This window comes from Myotis nattereri, assembly GCF_964212035.1.
Source record: "Myotis nattereri genome assembly, chromosome: 16".
Taxonomy (NCBI): domain Eukaryota; kingdom Metazoa; phylum Chordata; class Mammalia; order Chiroptera; family Vespertilionidae; genus Myotis; species Myotis nattereri.
In genome coordinates, this window is record NC_138091.1 from 15,030,307 (window position 1) to 15,049,483 (window position 19,177).

The 19,177-nt window shown below is 55.0% G+C and overlaps 2 protein-coding genes across 2 annotated transcripts in view; both read left to right on the forward strand.

Moving 5' to 3' along the window:
- GAS7 (growth arrest specific 7) overlaps positions 1-4,081 on the forward strand; it is an 82,855-nt gene extending 78,774 nt beyond the window's left edge. Inside the window, exons 12-14 of the mRNA XM_081109208.1 lie at positions 234-313; positions 1,639-1,737; positions 2,246-4,081. Of these exons, the coding sequence (XP_080965334.1) occupies positions 234-313; positions 1,639-1,737; positions 2,246-2,359 (293 nt within the window). The 3' untranslated portion in view covers positions 2,360-4,081. The remainder of the gene's footprint in view (positions 1-233; positions 314-1,638; positions 1,738-2,245) is intronic.
- Positions 4,082-10,989: 6,908 nt separating this feature from the next.
- On the forward strand, positions 10,990-18,556 carry RCVRN (recoverin). Its single transcript, XM_081110527.1, has 3 exons — positions 10,990-12,403; positions 15,287-15,398; positions 18,060-18,556. Exons 1-3 carry the CDS (start codon positions 12,023-12,025, stop codon positions 18,179-18,181), a joined length of 615 nt encoding a protein of 204 aa, XP_080966653.1. The 5' UTR covers positions 10,990-12,022; the 3' UTR covers positions 18,182-18,556.
- Positions 18,557-19,177: the final 621 nt, after the last annotated feature.

Sequence of the window (19,177 nt, forward strand, 5' to 3'; positions counted from 1 at the left end):
GAACCCTCCATCCTGACTTCTCGGTGCCTGGGGTCAGGTTCGGGTGGGCACTGAAGCTGGTCTCTTGTGGTGCGGGGTTGCCCCCTCTGTCTTCTGCTTTTCACTCCCGCCCCCGCTTTCCTCTGGCCTCCGTGACCCCAAAGAGGGGAGAGGGCATGGCCGTGGGGTGCAGTGGCAGAGGGCAGCCACAGCCAGGACAGGCAGGGTGTGACGGCGGCCTTGGCCTCTTCCAGGAGATGACCTCATGCGCTGTGTGGACCTCTACAACCAGGCCCAGTCCAAGTGGTTTGAGGAGATGGTGACCACCACTCTGGTGAGTGCCCGAGATGTGTGAGCAGGCCGGTTCCGTGCCTGCACTCAGGGCGCCCTGGGTGGTAGAGTGAGGTGACTGTGGAAGTAGGCATTATGTCTGCTCACACTGGGGTCCAGACCTCGCCTCTGGGTGAGTCCAAGCTCATCCAAACCCTTGCTCTGGCCCTTCCTAGCTGTGTAAACACGGGGGAGGGTTAGCTGTGCCCGGAGGAACCCCCCACAAGTTGTCAGTGGCCCCTTTAGGACAAATAGCCAAGTTGCAGGACGCGTGACCCTCTCACCCCCAGAGGAGTTTCAGCGCCTACAGGGGAGATCCTGGCAGGGGGTGAAGGGTGAGGCTGGGAGCTGTGTAGGGGGAGTGGGGGTGGCCCCCGATCAGGGGCCTGAGGGATCGGCCTCAGAGCCCTTCTCTTGCCTTCCTGAGATTTTCCTGTGAAGGGGCAGCACCTCCTCCTCAGTCAGCACTGGCCGCGGTGAGATGTGGTGGGCACGTGGGCACATGGGTTGTTGGGCCAGAGGAGAAAGGAGCATCGTGCCAGCTGCTGATCACGTTGCCCCATTGCCAAAGCCACGCCCGTCCGCACTGGAGTGACCTGCTTTCCTCCTGCTTAATCCCCGAATGGAGCCCCTGCTTTCCCCTCCCTGGGTGATCACCGGGGAGTGACCTAGTTATGCAAGAACAACAGCCTGAGCCCCTCAATTCCAAAGATGCGGAACCACCTAGAAACCAAAGGACAGACCTTTCCACGCTTCCCTTTGAAGGGGCCACCCCACCCCCGGCCCCTGCCTCCCCCGGCCTGGTCTCGGGTCTGTCCCTCAGCACTCAGGGTGGACAGAGGACAGAGGCCCAGGGAGGCACGGGCACCCGCATGCGTCCCATCTCTCCACCCCCGGGAACCGGGTGCAGATTCATGAGTCAGACCACAGCAGTCCGGGTTCAAATCTCGCTCCTCCCATAATTCCATGTCGCCATGGGCAGGTGACGTTTCCTCTCTGGATGTTCATTCCTTGTTTGGAAAATGCGGACAAGAATAGAGCCTGTCTCTGCAGATTATTATGAGCAGGATTAGGAAGGCCTGTAGCGCTCCAGCACCCACCCGCCCGGCAGGGCAGGGTCCAGGCGGCAGTAACTGCTGTGTCAGCATCCGCACCTGCACCGCTAGACATGGGACGAGTTCCTCATCAGACCCCGAAGGGTCAGGTGGGGCCCGGCCTAAGCAGCGGCGACGTGTGTGCGAGGGTGGTCTGGGCCCGTGTGGCGGGAAGGACATGTCACATGTCCGGGTGGAGGGACATGTCCCATGGGTCTGCGTTTCCTCCGTGCAGGAGCTGGAGCGGCTGGAGGTGGAGAGGGTGGAGATGATCCGGCAGCACCTGTGCCAGTACACACAGCTGCGGCACGAGACAGACATGTTCAACCAAAGCGTGAGTTCCCTGCCCCAGGCGGAGGCCCCAGGACCCCGGGGGGACCACTGTCCTGTGGCAGGTGAAGTGGTCACTACAGATGAACCTGAGTGGGCGGTGGGCAGCTGAAGACGATATTGCCTGCCCCAGTGAATCTCTTACCAAAAAGATAAAAGGACGAGGACTATGCAGAATATCTAAAGCTACAATGTCATTTGCCCTGTTCTGTGGTGGTAACCGTGGGAGCGAAGGGTGGAACTGCTCTCAGACCTGGAGCCATTGAGCCGCTCCGCCCTGTCATCCAGCCTGCGGTCCGGAGGGTCAAGTGCTCGAGTGAGAAGCAGGGTGGGACGAGAGGTCCCGGCTCCCGCTCTCACAGCCTCTCCACGTCTGCCCCTCACGGGCCTCCCCTGGGGCCCCCAACCCTCTGAGAGGCTGCTGTGACAGCAGAGGCGGGCAGCCGGGCTCAGAGGCCGTGTCCCGGGCGCTGCTGCCCCTGACGGCGTCCTCTCTTCTCCATCCCTTGCAGACAGTTGAGCCTGTGGACCAGCTGCTTCGAAAAGTGGACCCAGCCAAAGACAGGGAGCTGTGGGTCAGAGAACACAAGACGGGCAACATCCGCCCTGTGGACATGGAGATCTAGGCGGGCACACGCGGCGCCCGGGGTCCTGCCAAGGAGAGGGGCCGGGGGCCCATGGAGAGGAGGTGGTGGGTCCCGCTGCCAAGTGGAGCTGCCCTCCCCCCCACTCTCCTGCCCACTGAGGAGAGGGGAGGGTGAGGGCTGCAGCCAGCCATTCCAGAAGGGCGGCCTGGCGGCCTCGATGGGAAATCCCCGTGTTCCCAGGCCAAGAAGGTGGATCCACAGCCCCGCCCTTGTCTCTGAGGCTGAAGACCCCCAACTCCCATGTTGTGCTTGCCGTTCCGGGAACAAACTGAAGCTGGAACTTTGTGGTCCCTGCTGAGCACCGTAGGGTCATCTCCCCGCCCAGAGCCAGCTGCGTCCCATGCTCGTGCCCCTGGAAGCCCTGAGGTCCTTCCTCCAGCTGGCCCTCTGGTCTCCAGGGAGGTCCCTGTCTCCAAGCCAAGTGTCAGGATCGCCATCATGGACGGAAGGCAGCGTTCAGCAGCCCGCACTCAGAATCCTTTGCAGCCTTCCTTCCTTATTTTTCCCCCGTTGCATTCTGGGAGTCCACATCCTGGCTCTTCCCTGTCTCCGTTCATGATCAAGAGTCTTGGGAAGAAGGCCTCGCTGCCGCCTTCCCGGACTGACCCTGCCTGGAGAGGTCCGGATGGAACTACCTCATCAGCAAATCAGCCCTCAGTCATAGTGCTGAGTCGGGTTCCCCAGCAGATCAGGCATCCTCTGCAAAGTCTCTCCCAGAATCCCCAGCCCCCCGACCTGCAGATGCCCCCTCCTCCCATCCCCACCCCGCTCCACACTCTAAGCGGGGCTGGGTCAGTCCCACGTGGGAGACAGTCTGGGGCAAGTCTTTGTCACCGCCCCGCCCCCCCCCCCCCCCCCCCCCGGCTCCCCCTGCTTGCATATGGCAGCATTGGGACCACTGTCCCTCGTATGGCTTCCTGTCAGTGGTGGTCACTGTACAGGCATCGAAGACTAACATGGCCACAGTAGGTTGTCGCCTACCGGGCAGCGTCTCGCCACCGTGGCCTCTCGGCAACTCCTGCACAGTCCAGAGCCCAGCATCAGGCCCTGCCTGGGGGTGGTGCCACCTTCCCTTTCTTCATCTCCCAACTGCTCGTAAAACCTGGTCTGCGTGTGACGTAGGAAGCTTTCAGGGCTGCAGTCGGGTCCTTGCCCATCATGTGCTCCTCTTCCTGACCCCAGCAAACATGTTGTCCGTCATGTTAAGTCCTGAGAATCAGTTCGAAAGGACCAGAGGAAGGAGAGGAACCTGAAGGAGGAAGTACAGCTAGCCAGGGGCAACCCACGCCCTGAGAACCAACCCGTCTTTCTTACTTAATCTTCCCCATCGATTACTTTGGATTTACAGGATCCATATATTCCCAAGAGCGTGGAATTCTAGGAGCACAACTCACTGGTCTTTCAGTCTTACGTATCTGATGATGTATTAACTTTGAATCTTTCGGTACCTCTTTCATTGAGTCAGACCGCTCTCCTACAGTTCATGGTAGAAAGATGCTGAATGTACTAAAGCCAGCCAAACTTTGTCCCTTCTCTTATGGAAACATCCCAACCAGAAAGCTCAGTGTGAAGGCCTTGTCCAACCTGAATCTGTCCACTGCATGGAGAACCACTCCCGGCTCTGTGATGGGGCCATGACACCAGCCACCGGTTTCAGGATATCCGCTCTCGGTTTCTTTATTAAAAACAGGTGCAAGTAGGAACTGCTTTGTGGCTTAGCAGAGTAATTTGTGGATGATAGTCAGCTATTCAAAGCCAATGGCCATGTTATGAACACATCTTTTGAGTGGATACGCTCAGTGAGTTTGCCTTCTCGCTTCTCTCTGAGGATTCTAGTCTTCTGCTCCTCCCTGGGACAGAGCGAGCTCTCCTGCCTCTTCTGGGGTAGCCTGAGCTGGCCCCGTGTGGGCCGGTCTGTCTGATGAAGTGATTCTTTCCTCCTCATCCCCTCACCTCAGTCTCGGTAGCTTTTTCACCTACTTTTTCTCTGTTTTTCTTCCCTCTTTTATTCATTCATCAAGCATTTAGCTGAAGACAAGTGATGTGCTAAGATCTGAGGGCAAGGTATGGGCTTATTTTCTGTGATTGTGTATAGACATCTTTTCTCCAGGGTTCTTGCAGGTCAGTGACCTTGGCGTTCACATACAGGTACTCTGTAGACCTTGGGTTTTCAGGGATACTGTTTGTTGTGCTGATCTGCATTCATTTATTCAACAGATCCTTGGGACAAGCCAGGCACTCTTGCCCACCCCTCTGTTCCCCATGTAGACAGAGATATTTTGACCTTTCTGGAGAATGAGAACATTTAACCTACCACTTTTAACCCACTGGGAATCTGTAATTATAGTACAAACTACCGTCATACGGCATTTACCCAATTGGTGGGAGAAAGACAGCAACAAGGCTCAGTGCCCAAGGCACTAGACTCCCAGCCCATATCCAACTTGAATATCTGAGATTTCTTTTTTCTGTTTTGTTTTGTTAATCTTCACCCGAGGGTATTTTTTTCCATTGATTTTTAGAGAAAGAGGAAGGGACCGGGAGAGACAGAGAGAGAAATATCGATGTGAGAGAGACACATTGATTGGTTGCCTCCCTCACGTGCCCTGACTGGGGCCAGGGGTGGAACCTGCAACCAAGGTACATGCCCTTGACTGGAATCGAACTGAGGACACTTCAGTCCACAGGCTGATGTGCTAACCACTGAGCAACTGGTTAGGTCTGAGATTTCTTTTTTGTTTTAAGTAACTCCTCACTTTACAAAGTGGATGAAGCCGGAGCCTGGCCAGTGAAATTAATACTGAATTAAGAGCAGAGCTGGAGTCGACAGTCCAGGCCCCCTGTCCTTGTCAACAGCTCCCCACCCCCACCCCCCACCTCCGCAGTCTGGGTGAAGGCAAGATCAGGATGAAGTCTAGAGCATCTAAAACTGCACTTCAGGGCAGCAAACCCTCTATCCGGTCATTGTTTTGTGTTTATGTTCTGGTGTTTAGGTTGTAAGAGGATTTGACGGGGTCTATTCAGAAGGGTGAGTGAGTGAGTCTGGGTTTTTCTTGAGCGCCTCTATTGTACATTTCTGAAAACAAGTGAGCCCCTTCTACCTGCCTTCACTTAGTTTTGTCTGTGAAAACCTGATTTTTTAAAAAAAAATTCTCTATGACAAACGGTCTTCGACGTGAGCTGGTGGCCATGACAGCCTCCAGGAAAAGCCACTGGTTCCTCTCCGTTTTTTTCTAGTGTTTTTGATCAGTATTGCAGAGCCCTGGCACCTGAACCGCACACAGGAGTGGCTGTCCTGAGGGAGGGTCTGCCTCGGGCGCTACCTCTACCCAGGCCCAGGGGGCGGGAGGATTCCGCAGCCGGAGGCACGTCTCCGCTCAGCGCTGAAGGCCACGGAAGCCGCCCAATTCATGAACCAGGGATTTGTTTCCGTTCCCTGTGTGAAACCCCATCAATGACCAGGTTAGTGGATGGGTACAGAAAGCTCTTGTTTCCCCAAGTCTCTTCTGAGAAACACAAGCCATAAAATTCAAAGGAGTCAAAGACCTCCGCTTGGCTCGGTGATTCTGCTTCCGGCTGTGAGAGGCCTTGACACGGAGCAGAGCGCAGAGCATCTGCACAGGATCCCGCAGACCTGCTGGTTACGGTGTCGGCAGCGAGCGTGCTTTGCAAATGCTCCGTGGAGTGCAGATGGCGGCGTGCTTACTTGGCCAGCACCCCAACGTACTCCCCTGGTCCTTCCCACCCCACGGGGCACGCTGCCTTTTCTTTCTCCAGGTTTATTGAGGTATTTGATATACAGTATGGGGGTTTATTGACATACAGTAAAATTCGCCCTTTTGAAGTATATTGGTTCCGTGAATTTTGACAAACTTATCCAGCCTTGTAACCACCTCTAAAATCAACACAATATTTCCGTCACTCCACAAACTCCCCGAGCCCCAGCGTCCATCCACTCCTTCTACCCCAAGCCCTTGGCAGCCACTGATTAGCTTGCTGACCTTATAGTTTGTCTTTTCTAGAAGGTTGTATAAATGGAGTCACGCTGTGTAGCCTTTGGGTCTGGCTTCTTTCACTCAGTTGGTGGTGTTGCGTCAGCCTGTCTGCGTGGCTACTTCCAGCCCGAGGCTCCTTCTCCAAATGCCAGCTGTGCCCACAGGTAGTTCTGGGGGCTCACACTTGCCTTTTTGGTTCATGTCAGGATTGCACAATGAAGAAGGTTGCCAGGGATTGGGCGGAGGGGTGGGCGGGGTCTGGGCTGCCTCACTTCTGCTGTGCCCTGAAGCTTGCATCTCAACTAGCAGGTCCCCTCTCTCCTGGGGACCCTCGCGTCTGCTCAAGTTGCACAGTCCTTGGCCTTGAGCATTAGGGGGGAAGGGGGACGGGGGAGGGAATGGGTGTAGCATGGATGAGAAGGCAGGGACCTGGCCTTGGGCTCCTCACCACCCTTTCCTGCATCTGCTTCATCTGCAAACCGAAGGTATTATTCTAGAAGGTCTCAGGCCTTCTGCAGTCACTGCATCCTGTCTTCCCACTAGTCCTTCCCAATTCTGTACCCTGTGCACATGGCCACAGCTAATCTGGGTCCCATCAGCGCAGTAGTGGCGTGGTGTTACCTAAACTCCTCATGAGAGGGGCACCCTGCATTTCTCCATTTAGATACAAATGAAGCGACAAAGGTTTTGTGAGCTATTGAGTGAGGGCATTCCTCCGTAGGACCCCCAAGGTGACGTGTCTTGATCTTGGCCGGCTCAGTGACAGGTGCGCCCTGGGAGTCAGCCAGGCCCCTCTCCAAGCAAACAACACACCTGAGCCCAGGCCGGGCCAGTGCGAGGCCCACAGGCTCCCGTGCTAGAACCCAGGTCTGCGCCGCTGGGAGGCCCTGGGCTGCATTTTGCCAGGGAGGACTCCTCACCCCCACCCTCACCCCCACCCCCACCCCTAGGAGTCTTATTTCTGTCCGGCCTGTCTTGAAGGGAGGGACCCAACTCCTGCGGCTGCAGGTTGGGGTGAGACGAAGACAAGTGACAGAGCATGTTCCCCCTCCCCCTCACCATCTAGACGCCTCTGCTGGGAGGTGCCTCTGAGGGAGAGGGCTGTGACCACCTCTGGCCTCTCTGGGCGCTGTTCAGGGGACACTGACCCATTGTGTTTCAGGGAGATTCCCGATGGGATTGCAAGGGTGAATGCAAAGGGTCCGGCACATGGGTGCTCTACTGGGCACATGGGTGCTCTACAGAGGTTCCAGGGGCAAGCGCACTGGACTGGCCGCTCTGCTGTCTCATTTGTCCCGTGACCTGAAGTCACTTCCCCTCCCGGGACCTCTGTGGACCCATCTGTCAACGGAGACGCTCCCTTCCAGCGTCATAAACAGCAGCCTGGCTCTCGGGAGCCATGGCTTCTGGGCGGCCATGTGGACCCGGGGACAGACATTCAAAGGGACCCCAGCCCCCCTTGGTGATGGGCCCCGAGTCTGCATCTGGGCCCTGCCCACAGGAGGGAGGCGAGGGGGCGGAGGGGCACGGCCGTCCTTTCGCAGACACGAGCACATCACAAACCCTACGAAGGTGGAATTTTCTAACAAAATAAACTTGCTTGTTTGGTCTGTTTTCTGTAACTTTTGCTAAATACTTTATACATTTTTAATGTTGCAAAGCTGTGTCTCCTGCCAGCATTCCTCATCCCGGTATGAATGTGTTTACTTCGAATTGTATATCCTTCCCCTCTGGCTGCCTAGATCGGTAAATAAAATCGATGTAATATAATTTATAAGTAACACTGTTGAAACTCCGATCCCTATGGGGGCGCCCTTCCCGCCCCCTGTAATAGCATTTGTGTGTATTAATGCTGAAGAATTAAATGTTTAAAGGGTTTAAATTTTGAAGGCATTTGCTATCTATAATTGTTCTGCGTTATCATAAAGCGTTTTCAGGAAGTTAAATGCTCTCCCATTTTTCCCCCCGGCTCTGTGTGGACACTTGAGATGCTTAGAGTCACCCCATGGGAAATAAACTGTCCAGCGACGCTGGTCCCGCTGGGTGACCCTCCCTCCTGGAGCGCGGCCATGCTCTCCTTTGTACAAATGGTCTTTGCATTCCTCCAGGCTCCCGGGATCAGTGATAAGTTTTCTCCTGATGGCTTAGCAGAGGGCCAAGAGGCACCTGGGCATTGGCCCGCCACAGAGGTGCCCTGCTGCCGTACCCACACACCTGGCCCCAGCCTCATCGGCTCTCCTGGTGACTTATCCCTACAGACACAAGGGGATCCTGGCTATAGTTTCTCATCTCATCCATCCAACCCTTCCTCACTTCGTGCCATAATTATTCAGCACCTACTACACTGTTCCAGGTCCTGGGAACGCCGTGCACGAAACAAGCCAGGGGTGGGGGGGGGGAGGTCATCTTGTCTTTGAGCTCAGAGCAGGGGAAGGGGGAGGAATGGGGGTGGGGGCTGGGGGCTAAGACAGCTCCTGGTTTGGGGTGCGAGCAGGGCCAGCCTCTGGGAAGAGCCTGCTTCTTGCAGTCAAGGTCAGGCTCAGGGGAGACACACGCCGAGACTGGCTGGAGACGAGCCTTCTCCCCAGTGGTCTTCGGGGTTCGGAGAGAGTTTATGGTCCCCGCTCAGACTTAACAAATCCATTCACAATACATCATCTCCAACAACTTGTTTGACTAAGGAGCATAAACTCTCCCTCTGATAGAAGATGTTTATGCAGGTTTTCAAACAAACCTCCAGGTCATGACCCCTCTCTCAGCAGCATCAACACAGCTGCCTGTGGTCCCCTCCAGCGGTCCGGCCCCTCCGGGCACAGCAACCTGAAGAATGTGGACAGTGCCAGGCTGCCTCCAACTGGTTCCAGCTCCTTCCTCCTTGCCCTTGGAAAGGGCAGAGCGGTCGGGGGCAAGTGGGGGGAGGCCCCAGCTACCTCTGTGTTAACCCAGGGCCCTGTTTCCTTGTCCACATCTTCTGTTGTCATGGCAACCCCAGCTCCTCACCTATAGAAATGGAGCTTCTGCCCTCTCAGCTCAGGCCGTGGTAATGTCTCAAGAAGAGCCCTGGATGGGAGCCTGCGAATCTGGGCTTTCCTCCCGCGTTGCCATTTAGCCGCCCTGTGACCCAGGTAGGCGGAGTGTGCCTGGGAGCTCCGTTTCTCCCGGTAACACCAGCCTGGCCTCACCTGTAGGCTTGGTGTGTACAGCCCGGGACCAGGAGGCACGTCTCATGGCCTCTCACACCTGGTTCCGAGGTCAGGGGTGAAGCCTCAGCCTCGTTTCATGGCCTGGGTTTGTTTTGTTTGTTTTTTAGTCCAGTGACTGTCCTATTTCTAACTGCTCTTGAGAACAAATGCCTTAATACAGGATAGTGAAATCTAGAACAAGAGAAAGGGCTCCTAATCTATACTAATACAAAAGTAATACGCTAATTAGACCTGGTCGACCGGACATCTTCTGGTCATCCTTCTGAACAAAGCCACAGTGGTGGGTGTTGAGGTAGAGGCAGTTAGGGGCAATGAGGCCCCAGAGGAGCAGTTAGGGGTGATCAGGCAGGCAGGCAGGCAGGCAGGTGAGTGGTGAGGAGCCAGCGGTCCCTGCGGGATCAGGCCTAAACCAGCAGTCAGACATCCCCCAAGGGTCTCGGATTGGAGAGGGTGCAGGCCGGGCTGAGAGACGCCCCCCATGCGTGAATTTCATGCACCAGGCCTCTAATAAGAAATAATGTGCTCTCACACACTAATGGGGGGAAGGAGTGAGTACACACACATGCAACCACACACACACCTAACATGAAGGCCTCCTGAGGAAGACTCTGGAGCCACAGGGGGTGCGAGGGCAGGAGGGATGGTCAACACTGCTGGTGCCTGAACTTCTCAGTCCTTCCTAAGCAGCATGCAGGTGGGCCTGGCAGGTGGCTTTCCCAGCAGCAGGGCTGCTGGTCCCGGCCATTAGCCTGTTGTGATAGGGTGCAAACCCTAACTCACTGCCTGGAGATTATGGGGTTTATTCTTTGTTGTTATGAGCCCTGAGCAAAGAGGAGACATCTCTTCCATCCAATTTGGCAATTTTGGGGTTCCAGGTGCACGCCCCTCCAACATTGTGCTCAGCCAAGCCAGGGCACTGCCGACCTCTCCCGTGGGTGATGAGAAGTCAGGTACAAAACACACTCACTAGGGCTCCTCCTGTCTCCAGTGCTCGTGGCTGAGCCAACCGTGGGGATGTGAAGGCTTCCCTTGCAGAGCTCCCTACCTCCCATGCACCCATCCACTCACCCCCCAAGCACGTGGAGTCTGCTAGTCCAGGCATCAGGCTGGGGGCAAACTGGCAACCTGCGAGCTGACACCATGCTTTTAAAATTTTTGAATTGACTCTCAAAGTTTAAAACTTTGGAAATTGCATCTAAAAATCTGATTTCTGGGTTTCTCTTGGATAATCACTGGGCCATAATCCCATATGACCACATCCAAATGGAGTTGAACACTGGCAACCCCTTGCATGTGTGACACAGGCCTCACCACTCCCTATTGTCTCCCTGATCTAGTTGTTCCACTCTCCCCCTCCCCTTGCTGGCTCCTGTAAGCAGTCTAGTTTTGGATCCCTGTTGTAGGTGAATAATAACAAAAACTGACATGTATTTAGCACTTAGCATGTGCCGGGCTCTGTTCTAAGTATATTGCACATATCCACCCATTTCAGCCTCACAAAAACAATGACGTAGACACTGTTATCTATTATCATGCCTGTTCACTGAAGGAATACTCGCCGAAGGCCTCCACCTGCCAGGCACGCACCGATCTGGCAATGAAGATGCAGCTGGGAAACAGACAGACAGATCCTCCATCCACGGAGCTCTCATTCCCGGGAGGGGACAGACAGACAGCAATTATGGGATAAGTAAAGAGGAAGCCAGAAGGTGTGCGGGGGAGGGAGCAAAATAAAGCAGGATGAACAGTCTGGGGGTGCTGAGGGGTGGGGGTGGGCTGTGCAATTGCAATAGAGTGGGCGGTATAGGCCTTGCTGAGGGGACAGTTCAGGAAGTCAGATAGGAGGGGAAGGGCTAGGAGACGAGCGTTCAGGCAGAGAAAGGTTCCAAAACGTCGCCTCAGGTCACACAGCTAATACATTGCCAAGGTGGGATTTGAGCCCAGGCGGTCTGCTGAGCTTGGCCCCTGCACCGGAGGGCTCAGTGAAAGATGAGACCCTCTGAGTGAGAGGAGTTAGGGCGGGGGACAGGCTGGGACATCCTGGCCCTGAGAGCTGGAGTTGGGGATGGGGAGCCATGAGCCAGGGGCAGCGGGCAAGACCTTGGCCCAAGGCTTGGGCCCTGAAGGGTCTGACCTCCACCCTGTCCTCCCAGAGGCCAGAATGGGCTCAGCACCTGCGGTCAGCTCTCTACTTTAATCTCAGGGGGGTTCTGGGCGCTCGCCTGCCTCCCCTCCCAGGCCTGGGGCCCTCCTCCCTCCAAGTACTGGGGTGGACCTGCCGCAAATCCTCCTAATCCGCCAGCCTCTCCGTGGGTCTGCGTCCAGCGGCAGCCTGAGACCTCGCCGCGCCCTCCCACCCACGCACCCACCCACCCACGCACCCACCCTCCCACGCACCCACCCACCCACGCGGCAGCAGCAGCGCCGGCCCAGCCGCCTCGCCCATGGGGAACAGCAGGAGCGGGGCCCTGTCCCGGGAGATCCTGGAGGAGCTGCAGCTGAGCACCCAGTTCACGCAGGAGGAGCTGTGCGCCTGGTACCAGTCCTTCCTCAGGGAGTGCCCGGGCGGCCGCATCACGCGGCAGCAGTTCCAGGGCATCTACGCCAAGTTCTTCCCGGACGCCGACCCCAAGGCCTACGCGGAGCACGTGTTCCGCAGCTTCGACGCCAACAGCGACGGCACCCTGGACTTCAAGGAGTACGTGGTCGCCCTGCACATGACCACGGCCGGCCGGCCCAGCCAGAAGCTCGAGTGGGCCTTCTCGCTCTACGACGTGGACGGCAACGGGGCCATCAGCAAGAGCGAAGTGCTGGAGATCGTCATGGTCAGTCTGCACCCCCGACCCCTTGCAGGGCTGGGGTCACCCAGGTCAGGGCGCAGCTCGGGGAGGGGCTGGAGGGGGCGTAGGGGCCCAGACTTTGTGATCCAAATGGCACTGAGAGCGTGGTGAGGGGTCGCTCATATACTGAGATTAACGGAAGGCCGGGCATTTTCCCACAGCTTCGTTTCCCTCCTAAAAAGAATCTGGGTATCTCCTATGATTTCCTTTTTTTTTTTTCCCCTTCCATCCTTCCTTCTTTCCTTCCTTCTTCCTTCCTTCCTCCCTCCTTCCTTCCTTCCTCTGTTCATTAAAATATCCTTCAACACCTTCAACTGTGCATGGTCAGATTCCCGGACATGTTTCAGATGCACAATCGGAGGAGGTAGGGAGGGAGTGAGACCTGGGTTCCGGTTCTGCTGGTCTTCATGGCCCTTCACCGGAGCCCCGGCTCCCTCATCCCATGCTCAGGCCCCTGGGAGGCCAGTGCCTGTCACGCCCATTCTCCACCCCTGTCCCAACCAGCCTGGGAGCACATCGCTTGTGACGATTTTAGGCGTCTTGAAAATAGTCTTATTTAATGTAAAAGTAATTCGTGAAATTTAGAAACATATGCAAAAGAAAAGTTAAAATTACTTTTAATTTCATCATCCAGAGAAAATGTATATACCAACGTATTGGTATATACATTTCCAGTCTTTTAGCTCTATATTTTAAACTAAGTTTAGAGCTATGAAATAGTCATATAGGATTTTTATACTTTTTTCAGTTACTATTTTATGATGAATGTTTTTCATAACAGTATACATTCTTCCAAGCCATATTTAATAGCTGCTTAGAATTTCATCTATGGAAATGTCATAAAATTATTTAACCATTCCTAAATTTGGGACAGTTAGGATGTTTCTATTTGCCCTATTATATTATGTATATTTACCTTCATTGAGTATCTTTTTACCTGATCTTTTTTATCCCTCTACCTCATGCCACTTGCTATATTTTCCTAATGACATTCCCGTTAAGAGGGAGACTGTTTTCATGGTTTTTATACTTTGATGCATTTGTAAGCCTGCTTTCATTCGCACAGCTCTTCCTCCCTCATTAGGTGACATCATGAGTTCAATAGCTGAGCATGCAGACTCTGCTCGGGCCTCCGGTCAAGGGCAGGCATGTGTGGGAACCTCACTGGGCAGGGCCTTCGGCTCAAACTTCTCTGAATTGGCAGGTGGCATGGGATGGAGACCACATCCTCAGAAGCACCTAAAGGACGCCAGGCCCAGCAGAGGCCTATAAGTTCGTGCTCCTGGAGAAAAAGGAAGAGGAATGGGAGCGGGGCAGGGGGTGGGGAGAGGAAGGGAGGGAAGGGAGAAAGGGTGGGGAGGAGAATCCATGGCTGAGGCTGTGCAAGGTGGTGCCAAGGCTCTGCCACTCACCAGATCACTGCGTCACTAGCCTTGAAGCCAGAAATGACAGATTCTTGTCCCAGCTATGCCACCAACCAGCTTCATGGCCTTGGAAAACCATATAACCTCCCAGGGCCCAGCGTGAGCATCCGATGGTTCTTTCTTGGTTCTTTCACTGAGGCCTTGACTGTAGACAGCCTGTTCTTGGTGTTGGAAGCAGGATGGGGCAGGCAGCCAGTTACTCCCAGCATTTAGCCACCAAGCCTGCACGTGGTTCCCATGGCTCAGGACAGAGAGAGGAGCCAACAGAGTCACCTCCCCTCTGGCTGCTGGGCACCTGCCAGCTGAGGCTGCTTCCCCAGCTGCTGGCTTGATTCCTTGCTCCTTGCTGTAGCGGGGGAGAGTAGGGGGTCGCTGTAAGGGCACTTCTCAGGGTGTTGACCTCCCCTTCAGGCTAATTTATAGGCATTACTGCCCCTGCCTGGCTGTGCTTCCAGGTCTCCAAGGTGCCCTTCCTACTGCCACCCAACATGTTGCCTGCACCCGAGCCTGCCCCCAGCTGGTGGAATCCTAGTGACCTAGAGCTGGATGGGCCGCTCGAGACCACCTGTCCCTCTCCCTGACCACAGGGGCAGAGGCACTTCCTGCTTTGCCCCCATCACACATGCGCACATCAGGCTCCTTTGTTAGCGTGGAGGGAGGAGTGAAGGCTCCTAGAGTCTAAAGCTCAACCTCCCTCTGGGTCCCTTCCTGGGCGGAAGGGTAACTGAGGGTCTTCCCGAGCCCTGGGGAGGCCTTTGGGAAGCCTGTTGAGGCCTCCCCTCTCCCTCCCCAGCCATTGGAATGCTCTCCGAGGCATCAGCTGGCGAGTGGCACAAGGCAAACTAAACCCAAAGCGCCTGGGCTAGAAGCTCTGCTCATCTGCTTCCAGCTGCGTGACACTCAGCAAGTTAATCGGCTCGGTTTCTTCATCTGTGAAATGGGGTTCATAAATGCGCACCTCACAAGGCTGGGAAGGTTGCATGTAAAATGCTCAGAAAAATGGCACATGTTAGGCGCTCAGCAAATGTTAGCCCTTGCTAGGCCACCCGGCTGGGCAACCAGGTACCACATGGACCTGGGAGAAGCTGTTAGGTTTTCTAAAATTTCTAGGCAGTAGGCTCAAGGGAGTGGTTCCCAAACTGCAGCCTCGGGCTGCCATGGGATGACACCAGGGAGCTTTTTCCATTTTTTTTTTTTTAATAAAATGAAAGTCATATGTCTGCATGGTCAGGAAATGCAAACAGTACAGAAAGGGACAAATAAGAAGCGAAAGCCTTCCTCCCCCCTCCCCCAGGCTCCCCATCCAGCTGAAGGTCCCAGAAACACAGGTGCCCGCCCAGGAGCTCTGATTGATAGGCCGGCCAGGCCTGGGACCCGCACTCCAACCCAGGGCTGCAGCCTCCACTGCTCCTTCTGACCAGCCGTTCCTCTTGCTTCCGTGCAGGCGATATTCAAGATGATCAATCCTGAGGACGCCAAGCACCTGCCAGACGATGAGAACACCCCTGAGAAGCGAGCCGACAAGATCTGGGGCTTCTTTGGAAAGAAAGATGATGGTGAATGCCTTCTCCCGTGTGGCCTTCGCTTTACAGTCGCGGCTGTTTCCGGCTGATCCGGCCAACATGTAGCCTTCCCAGTGCCAGTGCCCGGGGGATGGGGACACCTCGCCCCGCCATGCACTGCAGGGCTGGCTGGGTGCTGGGGTTCAACCCCAGCAGGTCCAGGGGTCCCCAAAAGTGTAGACGGAGTCGGCGAAGAAGGAATGACACGGAGACAGCGTTCAGTTGATCAGCAGCCTAGCCAGGATCTCCAGCCAAGTTCTGGTCTGGATCTCCAGCCAAGTTCTGGTTAGGATCTCCAGCCAGGTTCTGTGTCCATGCTCTCTTGCTAGGTTCTCCAGCCAGGTTATCCAGGTTCTCCAGCCAGGTTCTGTCCAGGTTCTCCAGCCAGGTTCAGTCACCAGGTTCTAGTCAGGTTCTCTTGCCATGTTCTATCCAGGTTCTGTAGCCAGGTTCTGTCTCTAGGTTTTTCAGCCAGGTTCTGTCTCTAGGTTCTGTCTCTAGGTTCTGTGGCCAGTTTCTGTCCAGGACCTTTTGCCATGTTCTCTTGCTAGGTTCTGTCTCTAGGTTCTGTGGCCAGTTTCTGTCCAGGATCTTTTGCCATGTTCTCTTGCTAGGTTCTGTCTCTAGGTTCTGTCTCCAGTTTCTGTCCAGGATCTTTTGCCATGTTCTCTCCAGCAAAGTTCTTCTGTCTCTAGGTTCTGTGTGTAGGTTCTGTGTGTAGGTTCTGTGTCCTGTTGTCTTGTTACATCTGTATTTATACCAGTTGATTCCAATCCTATCAATCTCTATTCCAAAGGTTAGAGCGTTTCTTATCTCCATTCCAGGGAGTAAAGATTATGTAGCTTAAGCATGATTGTTCGTAGTTAAAGTGATTAATTACCCGCCTGGCACTTAGTTAAGGGGTTTTATTCCCTCCCTAACTTCAGGGGAAAATCCCTACCTGGGGAAACAACCTTTTTCAGAGAGGTGACCTTGGTTAAAACACATAGTGCCAAGAAGGTGAGCAAACATATTAAGAACAGTATGCCATATATGCCAGGTCCCTTGAAACAGCAAGGATGGACTGGCTCCCGGCAGCTGGGGCCTCGGGGAGTGGACAGAGGCCGCAGGTCCAGCTCTGCTCCCCGTAGAGCTGCCACTGTGATGGCATGGTGCCCCGTTGCTGGATTACACAGCCCCTGGTTGCCTGATGGGGAGAAGGAAGGCTCCGAGGGGTTGGGGAGCTTCTGAAGAAAACAGCTTTGGTTAAAACAGCCACATTGAAGCAATAGGAAGAAGTAAAGGCAACAGCACCTTAGATGTTTGTACGCAGATGCCAAGTTTAGGGGAATTCCAAGCACTTTCTGTTTGAGAGGGTGTCAGTTCCCAGACACTGGGGTTTGCTTCGCTTGTTTTCCAAAAAGCTTTCTAAGAGTTAGAGCAAACTTTAGCTGAGTCTGCGTCGGAATTAGCCTGGGGTCCCAAGTAAGCAGCATCTCAGTTCTGTGGTTTCACTTAGGAAGTTAGTTTGGGTCCTGGAGAAGCTGACCCAAGTGGACGTCACAGGAGGTGGCGGTGGGTGTGGGGGGCTGCTGTATTCCTCCTGCCAGGCGGTGTGTGTGTCCTTCCCTGTGCCCACATGGGGCGAGGCCTGGCTCCAGAACTCGGCTCTGATGGTTGGGATTCCAAGCTCTTTGTGAGGCTGACAGGGCAGCTAGGACTTTACATTTCCTCACCTAGACCTGCAGGGAACCTGCCTGGGTCCTAATCCAGGATTAAGATTACGGGTGTTCAAAAGGCCTGAAACATAAGCTAATGGGCGTGCAATTTGGTTCAGCCACCCACTACGTGCAGGCAACTCTGAGCATACACATGATCTGAAAGAGCACCGTCTCCTTTTAGAGTTATTTCTGCATGTGACTGTCTTCCCCAGCACACCAAGGGACCAGGGACTTTACCTCACTTCCCTCTATGCCACACCCTGCCCTCCACCCTGTGAAGTGACCTCGGCCCCAAGCACGGTGGCTGTGGCTCAGAGGAACAGCTAGTGGAGAGCACTGACCTGGACAGAACTGAACCCGGGGGCTGGGCGAGGCGCTCTCCTGGCCCCACAGGGGAGGGGGATGGGAGATGCAGAGATGCGGAGGGAAGAGTCATGGAGGAGCTGTCAGCTGAGAATGAGGGGCTGCCCATGTGCTGGGTGGTGGGCCAGAGAGACTTCATCACAAGCCAGGCTCTCCCTGGCACCCCCCTGGACCCCTCAACTTTCACGCCCTTCTCTAGAGTGGATGCTGTTCCCTCCTCAACTGAAACTGTTTGCTCTGCTCCAGGCCCCAAAAGTTCTTCCAGAACATGAGGCTCAGACCTAGTGTAATACTCAAGATACTTAATAACCAGCAAGGCAGGGCATTGCCAATCAGAAGAGAAGCGTAACTAAAGTGCACCCTGGACCCCTCAGTAGTGCCAGCCATTAACCCTCTCCTTGCTGGTTCAGGGGGAGGTGCAGGTTGGGTATCTGGGGCAGGGATGGGAGTACCCTGGGGGCGCTAAGACGCAAGGTTTTCATGATGGACACATCTGCACAGGGCAGGCTGGCGGGTGTCAGCCTTGCGGGTGTCAGCCTTGCGGCAGCTTCAAACAGCCAGTCCTGACTGTGGTATTTTCTCCCATCCGCAGATAAACTTACAGAGGAAGAGTTCATCGAGGGGACCCTGGCCAATAAGGAAATTCTGCGGCTGATCCAATTTGAGCCTCAAAAAGTGAAGGAAAGGTTAAAGGAAAAGGAAAAGAACCCCTGATGCCAACTGCTCAGCTCTCCTGCCTCCCCTTACTATTCTCTCCTGCCTCTCCTTACCACTCACATAAGCACACGAATGCACACGTGTGCACACACACGCACACATGCTCACAAACACACCCCAGCGGCCAAGAGAGAGGCCTCCAAACCCACAGCACAGCTCCCTGCCAAATGGAAGTGTCTTTAGCATCTGCTGGTTCCTCCTTCCCTGTCTTTAGAGCCCTCCCATGACACCACCTCCCCTCCCCTGCCCACCAGCCCAGGCCTCCCATGATAATCCCAGGATTAGGTCACAAGAGTCCTAAATATCACCCCTGTGTAAGCTCCTTTGTGGATTGCTGGGTAAGCAGCTTCCAATAAATGCAAGAGTTGCTGGACACACAGCCCCTGGTTGTTCTTGAAACGGAAATGATTTGTGTGGTCTCGGCCACCAAGGCAAGAATGTGTTGCCATTGCAGTGGTTACCAGGGCACTGGGACTCCGTTGTGAAGAAGGTGGACATGGACACGGCCCTGCTCTCACAGGGCTCAGGGTGCAGAGGGGACTACAGACCTGGAAGCAGCCATGACCAGTGGGAGGTTACCATGGAGACATGCAAAGGACTGCGAGCTATAACAGGAGGGGCTTCCTCCTCCCGGGGATCAGAGAAGGTGTTCTTGGTGGGGGAAAGGGTGGGGTGGGGAAGCATTGTGTCTCACAGAGACTCTAACGCAGGAATGAGCATTTCCTGTGAAGGCCAGGGAAGCTGAGAGCAGAGAGAGGAGGGACAGCCAATGGGGAGTTAAGGCTGAAAGGTAGGCGGGGCCAGACCATAGCAGGCCTTCCCTACAGCCCAGGGAGGCAGTGAGCTTCACTGGGGAGAGTGGGTACCACGGTGGGGTTTGGGATAAGAGGGTTCTATGTTTGGAAGGGCTCCCTCTGGCAGAGTAGGACTGAATCAGAGGGGCAAGGCTGGGGGCAGGGGGCTGGAGATGACACCTTGGAGTTGCCTAGGTCC